We start from the raw sequence: 14126 nt of genomic DNA on the forward strand, positions 1-14126 counted from the left end.
AAATTCCCCAAGCCCTAATAGCCGCTCCTCCCTAGCCCCTATAACCGTCCTCCTAGCCCTATAGCCGCTCTCCCAAGCCCCTATAGCCGCTCCTCCCTAGCCCTATACGCTCCATCAACATGACTAGCCCCTATAGCCAGACTCTCCCTAGCCCTATAGCCCGCTCCTCCTAGGCCCATATAGCCGCTCCCTCCCAAAGCCCCTATAGACGCTCCTCCTAGCCCTATAGCCGCTCCTCCCTGCCCCTATAGCCGCTCTCCAACCCCTATACCGCTCCTCCCTAGCCCCTATAAGCCCGCTCCTCCCAAGCCCATAGCGCTCCCCCAAGCCCTATAGCACCTCCCTCCCTGCCCCTGATAGCCGCTCCCCCAAGCCCCTATAGCCGCTCTCCCAAGCCCCCTATAGCCGCTCCTCCCAACCCCTATGCCAGCTCCTCCCAAGCCCCTATAGGCCGCTCCTCACCACGCCCCTATAGGCCAGCTCTCCCTAGCCCCTTATAGCCGTCCTCCCTAGCCCCTATAGCCGCTCCTCCTTAGGCCCCATAGCCGCTCCTCCCACGCCCTATACCGCTCCTCCCACGCCATATAGCCGGCTCCCCCATAGCCCCTAACCGCTCCTCCCAAAGCCCCTATAGCCGCTCCTCCCAAGCCCCTATAGCCGCTCCTCCCTAGCCCCTATAGACCGCTCCTCCCTAGCCCCTATAGCGGCTCCTCCCAGCCCCTATAGCCGCTCCTCCCTAGCCCTTAGCCGTTCTCAAGCCCTATACCGCTCCAGCCCATGCCGTCCTCCCATACCCTATGAGCGCTTCCTCCCAAGCCCCCTATAGCCGCTCCTCCCTAAGCCCCGTATAGCCATCTCTTCCCAGCCCTATAGCCGCTCCTCCTTACGGCCCCTATACCGTCTCCTACCCTAGCCCTCCTCTACGCCTCCTTTACGACCCTCCAAGCGCTCCTAAGCCAGCTCACTCCTCTACACCCCATATGAGCCCACTCCTCCTACGCCCCTTAGCCACCCTACGCTATAGACCGCTCCTCCTACGCCCTGTGCCAGCTCCTCCTACGCCCCTATAGCCGCTCCTCCCAATAGCCCTATTAGCCGCTTCTCCTAGCCCCTATAGCGCTCCTCCTAAGCCCTATAGCCGTCTCTCCCAGCCCCTATAGCGCCTCCTCGCCCTTTACGCCACGCCCCTATAGCCGCTCCTCCTACCCCCTAGCCGCTCCTCCTACCGCCCTATAGCCGCTCCTCCTACGCCCCTATAGCCGCTCCTCCCATAAAGGGGCCCTATTTAGGCGCCCGGGGGGGCCTTTTTTTTGACCCCTGCCACTCCAAGACAGTCGCCTTATGATGCCGCTCGTACCGCCAGGCCGACAGGGCCGAGGGGTATAGGCGCCTATTCTCCAGCTCTAACCCGGATAGCCCGAGCATAAACTCCCGCCAAGCCCATATAGCCGTCAACCCCTCGATCGAAGCCCTCACTCCACGCACAATGGCCTCCCTATACGCGCTCGAGGGCTCCATCACCACGCACCTCTCAAAAAGTAATCCGTTTTCACATCGCTATCACCTTTAAATCATACCTGACGCGTCCTACTCCGTACTCCCCTATACGCCGTCCATGAACGTGCCGTAAGACACGGCCCCTGAGTAAATCAGAGCCCTCTCTGCCTACTGATCTACGCCATAAAGTAGTATTGGCACATCCGCTTCATGTACTATATCCACTCCAAGCCTTCATCGCCATTTAAATCAGTCTTTTTCAGTTAGCCGCTCACTCTTCCTACACTTCTCTCGCTATCACGCACATACCTCACGTACGACCACTTGCTCCCCTCCTGCCTGTTCATCATCATTGTCCGACTATAGCCTGACACTCTTCACGACCACAGCATATCCCCGTATGAGCTCTCTATTCTCTACTTGATCCTCCTATACTTTCCCTTACCAGTGTGCACTGAGCGACGCAGATGATACTCGCACTGGCCTTACCTGATCGCCCCCGTATTAGCCCCCTCCTCTACGCCCCCTATATGCCCACTCCTCCTACTTCCTCCCTATAGCCACTCTCCTCCTAACCCAGTGGAAATGTTTAGATGGTGGTGTGCAGCGGTCTGGGTTTTCTGTGTCTTTAACAGCTGAAGGAATTCAACAAACTGGCTAAAACAACATACTATCTGAGGTCGGTCGTAGTGAGATGGACCTGAGTGCCATACATGTTGATAGAACCGACTGATTGATCTCTTCTACAGTGCACTGAGTGAACTACCACATCTTCACAAACGTACATTGGAGAGAGGCTGACATACAAATACCAATTTCATACTTAATCAGAACAGTAATACGACTACGGTCTAATAAAAATGACCGAAGTCAACAGTAATCCTCTCTTTCTCCTCCTACGCCCCTATAGCCACTCCTCCTACGCCCCTATAGCCCCTCCTCCTACGCCCCTATAGCCACTCCTCCTAAGCCCTCCTCCTACGCCCCTATAGCCACTCCTCCTAAGCCCAGGGGAATGTTTGGGATGGTGGTTGTGCAGGGTTGGGTTTTCTTGTGCTTTAACACTGAAAGAATTCAACACTGCTAAAACAACAACTATCTGGTCTCGTAGGAAAATGCCACATTTATAACCGGACTTTGTCTGCTGTACATAGAACACCACAGTTAAAAGGTAGACTCTGCAATATGACATCAGCATACACGGTGGGGTGACTTCCTGCTACTACATAGGCTGAATCACTCCCTTCATTTGAGTGTTCACACATGCCTCCGCCATACTGTATGCACAAGTGTCCCAAAGCTGAGGGAGTGAAAATTAAATCGAGGGGGTTAGGGGCTAATTAGACCCTCGGATAGCCACGTTGGCCAAGCCAGCAAGGCTGCAGAGCGAAGTGCTATCCCGACACACACCGCAACTTGATACAAAAGACTGGAGAGGCGTGCCCAATTATAAGTCCCTTTGCAGTTGTTTGTTTGTCTGATTGACACGTGTAACAGATGAAAAACCTCACAAATTAAACATTTAACTGTTACTGAGGTTTATATATCTTGTAAAACAACAGGGGGATTTGTTCATTTAAAATGTCAWGCTCMTTTWATTATTTAAACGTGGAACATGAATTACATCATTCAAGTCACGAGCRTGTCCCGAAGATGATGGGTTTAGTGATCCCTCGCCACTCTCTGGAAGTCACCCTCGCCACTCTTCGAAAGCAACATGTGACAAACGGAGGGTCCTCCAAGCGAGTTGGCAGGGGTGAGGGTTTGGGATTCACCATTACACTTATATCAATACTGTTAGCAGGAAGTCACCCCACTGTGTATGATGGTGTCATATTGCAGAGTGTATCTTTAAAAAACCCTAGTCTCTCTCTTCGTCATTGGAACATACCACAGTTTACAAAAACAGTTCATACATCATCAAAACAAACATTAAAACAAACCCACCCCAATCAACTTATTGATCTGAAACATACAACCCCCAATAAGCTTGTTTATTGATGAGATCAGTGAGAAAATATTGCTTCTAATAGGATAACATCAATCAATACTTTTCAGACATTTACGACATTCMAAAAATTATGAGAGGTTTCTACAATTTAGCAATCTCTCGTTTAATCGTTTTGTGGGATGCTATGGCAACAGGAGTGTGAACTTGGCATTGTGTTGGGGTTGTTCAAACCCTAGTGCATGATGGGTAGGAGTACAGGATTACCATTGGGGTGCGGATTGGGGGCTCTAAACTCTCCCATTCATTCTCTCTCTCACACACACACACACCAGGGGCATGGTCAGGAGGGATGAATGGAAAGCCAAGCAGGACAAACAGGAGTCTCTTAAAATACTCAATTTCCAAACCTTTTACAAAAACAGTTGTAATGAGTCACTCTGTCCAGTCTGCAGTTCTGTCTAGTTACCACCAGGGGGGGTGGTTCAATAACTCCAGGGATGAGGGCTGGACCCAGGCTCCCGGCTCTCTCACACCAGGCTCTTGTTTTGGGGAGAGGGGAGGGGGAGGAGAGGAGCCGGCCTTTGGAGGTGAGAAGCTGTCCTACTGGAGAAGAAGAGGTGGGGGAGATGAAGAATGGTGTGGAGAGGAAAGAAGGGAGGGCATGTGTTAATGAGTTTGGGTTCCAGTCCCACTGGCAGGCTGGGAGTCCAGATCAAAAGGTACAGGGGCATGGGGTTAGAGGGTTTAGATGGGTGGTGAGAAGTCAAGGGTTAAATATCAGGGTTCACAGGTCACTCCTAAAGTGCACCCTGATGCTTGGCGAGCGCTGGGTGTGGGAGGGGCTTATATAGCCTAGCTCCTCCTCCTGTAGACTGCCACTGCATGAATAGCGGCCAGCCTCTGGGTTACCACGGTTACCTCCAGTGTTGTTTCCTTCGAAGGAGCGGGAGAACACGGCGCTGGCTGTACGCGATAGGCTGCTTAGAGCGCTATGGCTCGGCCCCTTGGGCACCGATTGGCTGGACGTCAGCGTCAGACGTTTGATTGACAGATCCAGGTTCTCGATCAAGGCCTGCCCCCCTGGAGTACAAGTCTCCTTCTCCTTATGCGACCGTCCRCCTAAATGCCACTTCCTGCTTCCTGTCTTGGTCCCTCCCACCCCAGGKGTGATACTGTTGCTGATAGTGATAGTGGGCGGAGTCAGGTAGTCCGGGCCRGACCCTCTTTTAGGCCACACCCCTTCGTCCACTTCCGAGATATCCATCAACTCGTCCGGGGAACCCAAATCCACTGCGTCTAGCGAGAGAAGGAGGGAGAGCGAGAAGGAGAGAGCACCTTTTTACATTCCACTTCAAGCACTGGTTGCCATTCAGCTGTACTACTGTGTGATAGCAGTTAGTGGTACTGTGATCAGTTAACTTATCAGGTATCACCAGTTATCAGAGGCCAGCAACAGGCAGAGGTCTGGGCAACAGGAGTAGTAGAAAGCAAAACGCATACCCACCACACACACACACACACACACACACACACACACACACACACACGCAAACACTGATTACTATCTACTATCTTATATTAGCAGACGGACAGATAGGCAGGTCCTTCATTAAAACTGAAATTAATACTAAATAAAAACTTTATAACATCTGGGCAAGAGACTCCCAGTATGGGCAGACTAGATAGAAGCCCTTTCTGATTTGATGAGCACAGTGACCTAATGGCCAATCCAGAGCTGCCTATCCTCCTCAGCTGCTACAGCTAACCAATCAGAAGAGAGCAGTCTGTCACCCCCGGCAACTCAGTGATGTGTTGGAGCAAGGCGTTTTAGAGACCAAAATACCAAACTTCCTTCACCAGTGAATGGAGAACAGAGGGAGAATGGATGGAGAGAGTGAGGAGGAAGAAAGAGCCCAGAGGACATACAGTAACACCTAGGGTTTCTCTTTATTTTTTACTATTGTCTACATTGTAGAATAATAAACTATGAAATAACACATTTGGAATCATGTAGTAACCAAAAAAATAAACTTTGCCTTGATGACAGCTTTGCATACTCTTAGCATTCTCTCAACTAGCTTCATGAGGAATGCTTTTCCARCAGTCTTTAAAGGAGCTCCCACATATGCTGGGTACTTGTTGGCTGGTTTTCCTTCATTCTGTGGTCCAACTCATCCCAAACCATCTCAATTGGGTTGAGTTTGGGTGACTCTCCTTGGTCAAATAGCCCTTACACAGCCTGGGAGGTGTGTTGGGTCATTGTCCTGTTGAAAAACAAATGATAGTCCTACTAAGCGCAAACCAGATGGGATGGCGTATCGCTGCAGAATGCTGTGGTAGCCATGCTGGTTAAGTGTGCCTTGAATTCTAAATAAATCACAGGCAGTGTCACCAGTAAAGCACCCCCACACCATCACACCTCCTCCTCCATGCTTCACGRTGGGAACCACACATGCGGAGATCATCAGTTCACCTACTCTGTGTCTCAAAGTCACGGCGGTTGGAACCAAACATTTAAAATTTGAACTCATCAGACCAAAGGACAGATTTCCACCGGTCTAATGTCCATTGCTTGTGTTTCTTGGCCCAAGCAAGTCTCTTCTTCTTATTGGTGTCCTTTGGTAGTGGTTTCTTTGCAGCAATTCGACCATGAAGGCCTGATTCACGCAGTCTCCTCTGAACAGTTGATGTTGAGATGTGTCTGTTACTTGAACTCTGAAGCATTTATTTAGGCTGCAATTTCTGAGGCTGGTAACTCTAATGAACTTATCCTCAGCAGCAGAGGTTACTCTGGGTCTTCCTTTCCTGTGGCGGTCCTCATGAGAGCCAGTTTCATCATAGCACTTGGTTTTTGCGACTGCACTTGAAGAAACTTTCATAGTTTTACGGATTGACTGACCTTCATGTCTTAAAGTAATAGACTGTCGTTTCTCTTTGCTTATTTGAGCTGTTCTTGCCATAATATGGACTTGGTCTTTTACCAAATAGGGCTACCTTCTGTATACCACCCCTACCATGTCACAGCACAACTGATTGGCTCAAACGCATTAAGGAAAGAAATTCCACAAATTGACTTTTAACAAGGCACACCTATTAATTGAAATGCATTCCAGGTGACTACCTCATTAAGCTGGTTGAGAGAATGCCAAGTGTGCAAAGCTGTCATCAAGTAGCAACGGGTGGCTACTTTGAAGAATCTCAAATATATTTGGATTTGTTTAACACTTTTTTGGTTAGTACAAGATTCCATATGTGTTTTTTCATAATTTTGATGTCTTCACTATTATTCTACAATGTAGAAAATAGTAAAAATACAAACTTTTGACTGGTACTGTAGATATCAGGAGGCAACGCCGCACGGCAAAAGTTAGTCAGCAAACCAATCAGCCGTCATGCTTAGATAAGACCACGCCTCCACACACTGTTACCTCGGTTACCCCGGGGATGGGGAGGGTCTTAGTACTGGGCCCTCCCTGCGGAGGCGGGCCCAGAACCCTCGTCCACCAATCGCCTCACAGACTTCTGCCTCCTGACCTCTTGACCTCTAAGACTGAGGTCGTGGGTGGGGCTGACCTCTGAGGCTGACCCCAGCGGCTCCGGCTCGGGCTGGGTTAATGGTCGGGGGTCACGGGGTCGCAGAGAGTCTCCATTGGGCATCGTCACACTGATCTCTGGGATGGATGACCCTTGACCTCCAGGGGCCGCCAGGTCACTGTCTACACTGACCTCCTGGGACTCTGGGGTCATGGAGATGGGGACACAGATATGAGACAGACACACAAACACAGACAGTAAAATAAATGTGATGGCAACAAAAAAAAATCATGATCACACAGTATACAGAGTATAGTGATAATGCACATGCAGACAGTGATAATGAACACGCATGTATAATAATACAGTAAACTATGCAAAAAGATGAGACAGTGATCATGTATAGACAGTGATCATGTATAGACAGTGATCATGTATAGACAGTGATCATGTAGAAATGTAATATTGTGTGTTGGTCATGAATGACAAAAATACAGTGAATGCATCAGTAATACATACAGTTGAAGTCGGAAGTTTACATACACCTTTGCTAAATACATTTAAACTCAGTTTTCCACAATTCCTGACATTTAATCCTAGTAAAAATTCCCTGTCTTAGGTCAGTTAGGATCACCACTTTATTTTAAGAATGTGAAATGTCAGAATAATAGGAAGAGAATTATTTACTTCAGCTTTTATTTCTTTCATCACATTCCCAGTGGGTCAGAAGTTTACATACACTCAATTAGTATTTGGTAGCATTGCCTTTAAATTGTTTAACTTGGTCAAACGTTTTGGGTAGACTTCCACAAGCTTCCCACAATAAGTTGGGTGAATTTTGGTCCATTCCCCTGACAGAGCTGGTGTAACTGAGTCAGGTTTGTAAGCCTCCTTGCTCGCACATGCTTTTTCAGTTCTGACCACAAATTTTCTATTGGATTGAGGTCAGGGCTTTGTGATGGCCACTCCATACCTTGACTTTGTTGTACTTAAGCCATTTTGTAAGTATGTTTGGGTCATTGTCCATTTGGAAGACCCATTTACGACCAAGCTTTAACCTCTGACTGATGTCTTGAGATGTTGCTTCAATATATCCACATAATTTTCCTGCCTCATGATGCCATCTATTTTGTGAAGTGCACCAGACCCTTCTGAGCAAAGCACCCCCACAACATGATGCTGCCACCCCCGTGGTTCACGGTTGGGATGGTGTTCTTGCGATTGCAAGCCTCCCCAATTCCCTCCAAACATAAGGATGGTCATTATGGCCAAACAGTTCTGTTTTTGTTTCATCAGACACAGAGATATTGCTCCAAAAAGTACGATATTTTCCCCATGTGCAGTTTCAAACCGTAGTCTGGCTTTTTTATGGTGGTTTTGGAGCAGTGACTTCTTCCTTGCTGAGCGGCCTTTCAGGTTATGTCGATAAAGGACTCGTTTTACTGTGGATATAGACACTTTTATACCCGTTTCCTCCAGCATCTTCACAAGGTCCTTTGCTGTTGTTCTGGGATTGAGTCGCACTTTTTGCAACAAAGTATGTTCATCTCTAGGAGACAAAACGCGTCTCCTTCCTGAGCGGTATGACGGCTGCGTGGTCCATGGTGTTTATACTTGCGTACTATTGTTTGTACAGATGAACGTGGTACCTTCAGGCATTTGGAAATTGCTCCCAAGGATGAACCAGACTTGTAGAGGTCTACAATTTGTTTTCTGAGGTCGGCTCGTTTCTTTTGATTTTCTCATGATGCCAAGCAAAGAGGCACTGAGTTTGAAGGTAGGCCTTGAAATACATTCGAACCTCCCAATTGACTCAAATTATGTCAATTAGCCTATCAGAAGCTTCTAAAGCCATGACATCTTTTTCTGGAATTTTCCAAGCTGTTTAAAGGCACAGTCAACTTGTGTATGTAAACTTCTGACCCACTGGAATTGTGATACAGGGAATTATAAGTGAAATAATCTGTCTGTAAACATTTGTTGGAAAAAGACTTGTCATGCACAAAGTAGATGTCCTAACCGACTTGCCAAAAACTTAGTTTGTTAACAAGAAATTTGTGGAGTGGTTGAAAAACAAGTTTTAATGACTCCAACCGAAGTGTATGTAAACTTCGACTTCAACTGTATAGGCAGTGATAATGCATCGGTAATATGTACAAGCCTCGATAATGCATCCGTAATATGTATATACAGCGATAATGCATCCGTAATATGTATATACAGTGATAATGCATCCGTAATATGTACAAGCCTTGATAATGCATCCGTAATATGTATATACAGTGATAATGCATCCGTAATATGTACGTACAGTGATAATGCATCCGTAATATGTACGTACAGTGATAATGCATCCGTAATACGTAAGTACAGTGATAATGCACCCGTAATATGTACATACAGTGATAATGCATCAATAATATGTACATAGTGATAATGAATCCATAATATGTCATAGTGATAATGAATCCATAATATGTACATAGTGATAATGCATCCGTAATATGTACATAGTGATAATGCATCCGTAATATGTATATACAGTGATAATGCATCAGCAATATGTTATTTCACTGCTGCTAACTACTTGTTTTATTATCTCTTATTGTATCTGTATTTTTTTTAAACGGCATTGTTGGTAAGGGGCTTGTAAGTAAGCATTTCACTGTACACCTGTTGTATTCGGCGCATGTGACTAAAAACAGTTGATTTGACAGTGTAATGTATAGAGGACATGTGGAGACAGATGAGCAGTGATGTAGTGAATAATACATAGATAAGTAAATATCTTGATGTGGAGAACCCATGACATGCTGAACTCCAGTTCCTCCTGGAACTGATAACCTCTCATTAGTAGTCAGTAGAGCTGTGTGGATGGGAAGGGTCTGGAGCTGATAACCTCTCATTAGTAGTCAGTAGAGCTGTGTGGATGGGAAGGGTCTGGAACTGATAACCTCTCATTAGTAGTCAGTAGAGCTGTGTGGATGGAAGGGTCTGGAACTGATAACCTTCATAGAGTACGTAGAGCTGTGTGGATGGGAAGGGTCTGGAACTGATAACCTCTCATTAGTAGTCAGTAGAGCTGTGTGGATGGGAAGGGTCTGGAACTGATAACCTCTCATTAGTAGTCAGTAGAGCTGTGTGGATGGGAAGGGTCTGGAGCTGATAACCTCTCATTAGTAGTCAGTAGAGCTGTGTGGATGGGAAGGGTCTGGAACTGATAACCTCTCATTAGTAGTCAGTAGAGCTGTGTGGATGGGAAGGTGCTGGAACTGATACCTCTCATTAGTAGTCAGTAGAGCTGTGTGGATGGGAAGGGTCTGGAACTGATAACCTCTCATTAGTAGTCAGTAGAGCTGTGTGGATGGGAAGGGTCTGGAGCTGATAACCTCTCATTAGTAGTCAGAGAGCTGTGTGGATGGGAAGGGTCTGGAGCTGATAACCTCTCATTAGTAGTCAGTAGAGCTGTGTGGATGGGAAGGGTCTGGAACTGATAACCTCTCATTAGTAGTATTGGATTCTGGGTAAACTTTGAACATTGAGATACTAAAGATCAGAAGCAGAGTATATAATGGAGTGACGAGACTGGTTTTATGTCTGAAGTTAATGGTTCTCTGTAGAAAGACAGATGCTTTGGAATGGTTGGGTGGAGATCTTGGAAACTAACAATGTCACTGAGGGTGAGAGGTAATGTATAACGTTTACATTACATCAGGATATGTCACTCCCTGAGGGTGAGAGGGTAATGTATAACGTTTACATTACGTCAGGATATGTCACTCACTGAGGGTGAGAGGGAATACATAACGTTTACATTATGTCAGGATTATCACTCACTGATGGTGAGAGGGTAATGTATAACGTTTACATTACGTCAGGATATGTCACTCACTGAGGGTGAGAGGGTAATACATAACGTTTACATTATGTCAGGATATGTCACTCACAGATGGTGAGAGGGTAATGTATAACGTTTACATTATGTCAGGAAATGTTATTGTTAGCCATCAGGGATACTTGGGAGAAGAAGAGACACAGTCTGGTATCAATAACCATGAACGCCTTGAGTTGGGGAGGAGTGAACACTTTGGGTAGAGGTCAGGTCAGATGAAGTAAGGAAGAACAGATATCACTAAGGTTCTGTCTAGCAACAGAGATGTTATTGACTGTTCGGTTTTGTGGGGACAGCACAGCCTAGGAGAAAGGGTTAAATATCCGTGCTTGTGTGAATTACAGCTGTAACGACCCTTTGGGAAGAATTAAACTTTGTTAAGCTTCTCTCGTGTCCTTGAGTTATTTACTCAGAAAAAGACGAACCTAACAGTAGTCAGTCGAGCTGCGTGGATGGGAAGGGTCTGGAACTGATAACCTYTCATTAGTAGTCAGTAATTGTCCTACAGACAGGCCACTACAGAGACAGACAGACTAATGTCTTTAAATCACTAGACAAGCTACAGAGAATAGGTCAGATACCCTACTGAGAGTAGGATAGTGTTTCTCAACCCAGTCCTGTTTGTGTGCATGTGTGTGTGATTGTATCTTACCATGTCGTTTCCAGCGGTGTCCTCTGATAGAGAGTGATGTGACTGCGTTCCGTGAGATCCTACAGGACGGAATGCACATTGAGAGGGGCAATTATTAGTAGTTCAAAACAGGTAAACAGGAAACGTCATTTAAAATCATCACCCATCAGAAAACAATATTGATCTAACGTGGCACATGCTACCGTTATGGAATGCAATGTCAAAATCCAATATATTCAAATGTCCACACAAAAAAAAGATGAATCTACGAAACCATACCTATAGATGAAACATGAAAMCGGTGTCGATAGAATTTATACATAACGTACCTAGACGAAGTAGGAGTCATCTCCACCTGAATGATGCGAGTTCCTTCTTTACTAGCGCCAGATTTCAGCGCTGCACACTGTTGGGAGGACTTGATGGCATTACCCACCTAAACACACAATGTTAGGCATTGACAACGGGACTGTTGAACAACCGCTGCCTGCTGTGAAGCTGTGAGACACGGCAGCAGCCTTCAAGATTAACATCTCAATGTCTCAACATTAAATAATCTACTGGGATTACTGGCACCCCACACACCATGGGAGAGTGTCCTGGCACACACCGGCGTGTGTGTGTGTGTGTGAGATGTCACCCACCAGTAGAGCTTCAGGGTACAGTTCTAGCTGAGCTCGGTACAGAACATCATCCAGCGCCTTGGAACCCAGGTCCATCTCCCCATTACACCTGGAACACACACACACACACACACACACACACAGGGTCCGGGTCAAGGTTAAAATCAGGGGTCAGAGGTTAGGGCTAGTGTGTATCAGAGGTGGCTGGTGGGGGGAGCTATAGGAGGATGGGCTCATTGTAATGAATGGAACAGAGTCAAACATGTGGTTTTCATATGTTTGATGCCGTTTTATTTATTCTATTTCAGCCATTACAATGAGCCCGTCCTCCTATAGCTCTTCCCACCAGCCTCCTCTGGYGTGTGTGTTCTCACAGTGCGTAGTGTATCCCAGTGACGAGTTGAACCAGGAACTCAGAGGTGACGGTCAGACGAGAGCTGATGCCTTTATACCTCCTCAAATGTTGTCGTGGGAAACCACAGATACACACCCTGTTAACCAAATCACAGGGCAGAGAATAGTCAACCAATCACAGTACAGAGAACAGAGTCAACCAACCGAAACACAAAGGACAARCTTTGAGAAATGTGTCAGCCAGCGTATTTTGTTTTATAAAAGAGCACTATGATTTGAAAAATCCATACCAGTCGAGCTATACTGCTATGTTTTGGCAGGTYTTGCAAGCAAACGTAGTGTTTGGGACAAGGAAGTCTCTTACTTGTGTCTAAATGTATTAACCTCAAGCAGCCCTGTTCCTAAAGGCCACAGTGGTGCCAGCATTCATGATCTTTTCCAGTAGAAGTGTAGTGAGCCAATCACCTCTCTGAGTGGCTTTAGCTCAGTGTTCAACACACTGCCAGCAGATGAAGTAGTCCTCACAGAGAGATGTGTGTGTCCTAGCCTCTCTAGGAAGTGGTAGTATCTTGGCTCAGTTCCACGCTCAAGTCTTAAAGAGGATCAGTTGAGCGGATGCTGGCGTGTGTGTGTGTGTGTGTGTGTGTGTTGGGAATGGACTTTCCCTGATGGCAGAACAGCGCAGGGTCATGAAGTATTATCTGTGTGTTACCTGGAGCTGAGCTGGCAGAGGGACTGCAGAGAGGAGGAGGACATGTAACTGAGGGACGCATTGTAACTCAACAGCAGGAAGGTCAGCACCTCGAACCTACACACACACACACACACACACACACACACACACACACACACACACACACACACATTTGTTTTACTATCCTTGTGGCGACCAAAACATTTATTCCCATTAAAAATCATATTTTTCCTAATCACTAACCCATAACTCCTCACTAACTTTATTTCCAACCCTTAAACCTAAAACTGGCTTTTTCCCTTGTGGGGACCGGCGAAATGTCCCCCTTGTCCGAATTGACCCTGTTTTACTATCCTTGTAAGGACTTCTGGTCCCCACAACAATAGTAAAACCACACACACATACAAAATGCAACATTAACACAAACCAAGAACTGTTACACAACAGTCAATTAGTCATGAAAGAAATGYAGCACACAGCAGTCGAGTTCCAACTCAACCATAGCTCTCCGTCTCTGACCTGTTCTGAGCAGTGAATGTTTCTCTCTGTAGGTGAGGCCCGCTGTACACCACTCTACTCAGCCCGTGATTGGCTAAAGCCCCTTCAGTCAACGCCAGGGAGCCAATGTGGGAGGGCTGGGGGAGGGGTTTATTCATATTAATAACTTGATTCATAGAACGTTTCGAGTCATGGATTAGAAACACTTTCATCTGGGGAAGACTGAACAGTTGGTCATCTCTATCCACACACTACTGTTCATAGAGAAAGACTGACTAGTACTTACCTCGTGGTAAACTGAGGGTTTGGAGAGGGAGGGGACAGTGAAAGAAAGGACTTTACTCTGTCCATCCTTATCTACGATCTCCTACATAGAGAGAGAGAGGGGGGAGGGGGGGGGACGGAATGTCAGGTTGAAGGAAATGACATTTGTTATAAGAGCGTGCCAAGAA

General features: G+C 46.5%; 1 protein-coding gene across 2 annotated transcripts in view; it reads right to left on the reverse strand.

Annotated features, from left to right (window-relative positions):
• Nucleotides 1–3477: 3477 nt before the first annotated feature.
• LOC112071418 (hyccin) overlaps nucleotides 3478–14126 on the reverse strand; it is a 42227-nt gene continuing 31578 nt past the window's right edge. Inside the window, exons 5-13 of one of the 2 annotated variants that reach the window (XM_024138878.2) lie at nucleotides 13961–14041; nucleotides 13696–13811; nucleotides 13195–13290; nucleotides 12503–12619; nucleotides 12150–12237; nucleotides 11835–11941; nucleotides 11527–11585; nucleotides 6877–7185; nucleotides 4361–4744 (exon numbers count right to left, since the gene is read on the reverse strand). In XM_024138878.2, the coding sequence (XP_023994646.1) occupies nucleotides 6905–7185; nucleotides 11527–11585; nucleotides 11835–11941; nucleotides 12150–12237; nucleotides 12503–12619; nucleotides 13195–13290; nucleotides 13696–13811; nucleotides 13961–14041 (945 nt within the window). In that variant the 3' untranslated portion in view covers nucleotides 4361–4744; nucleotides 6877–6904. Of the gene's footprint in view, nucleotides 4745–6876; nucleotides 7186–11526; nucleotides 11586–11834; nucleotides 11942–12149; nucleotides 12238–12502; nucleotides 12620–13194; nucleotides 13291–13695; nucleotides 13812–13960; nucleotides 14042–14126 lie in introns of both variants that reach the window. The other variant, XM_024138877.2, reaches the window with a different exon arrangement.

The sequence above is a fragment of the Salvelinus sp. IW2-2015 genome, unplaced genomic scaffold (assembly GCF_002910315.2).
Source record: "Salvelinus sp. IW2-2015 unplaced genomic scaffold, ASM291031v2 Un_scaffold1611, whole genome shotgun sequence".
In the NCBI taxonomy this organism is placed as follows: domain Eukaryota; kingdom Metazoa; phylum Chordata; class Actinopteri; order Salmoniformes; family Salmonidae; genus Salvelinus; species Salvelinus sp. IW2-2015.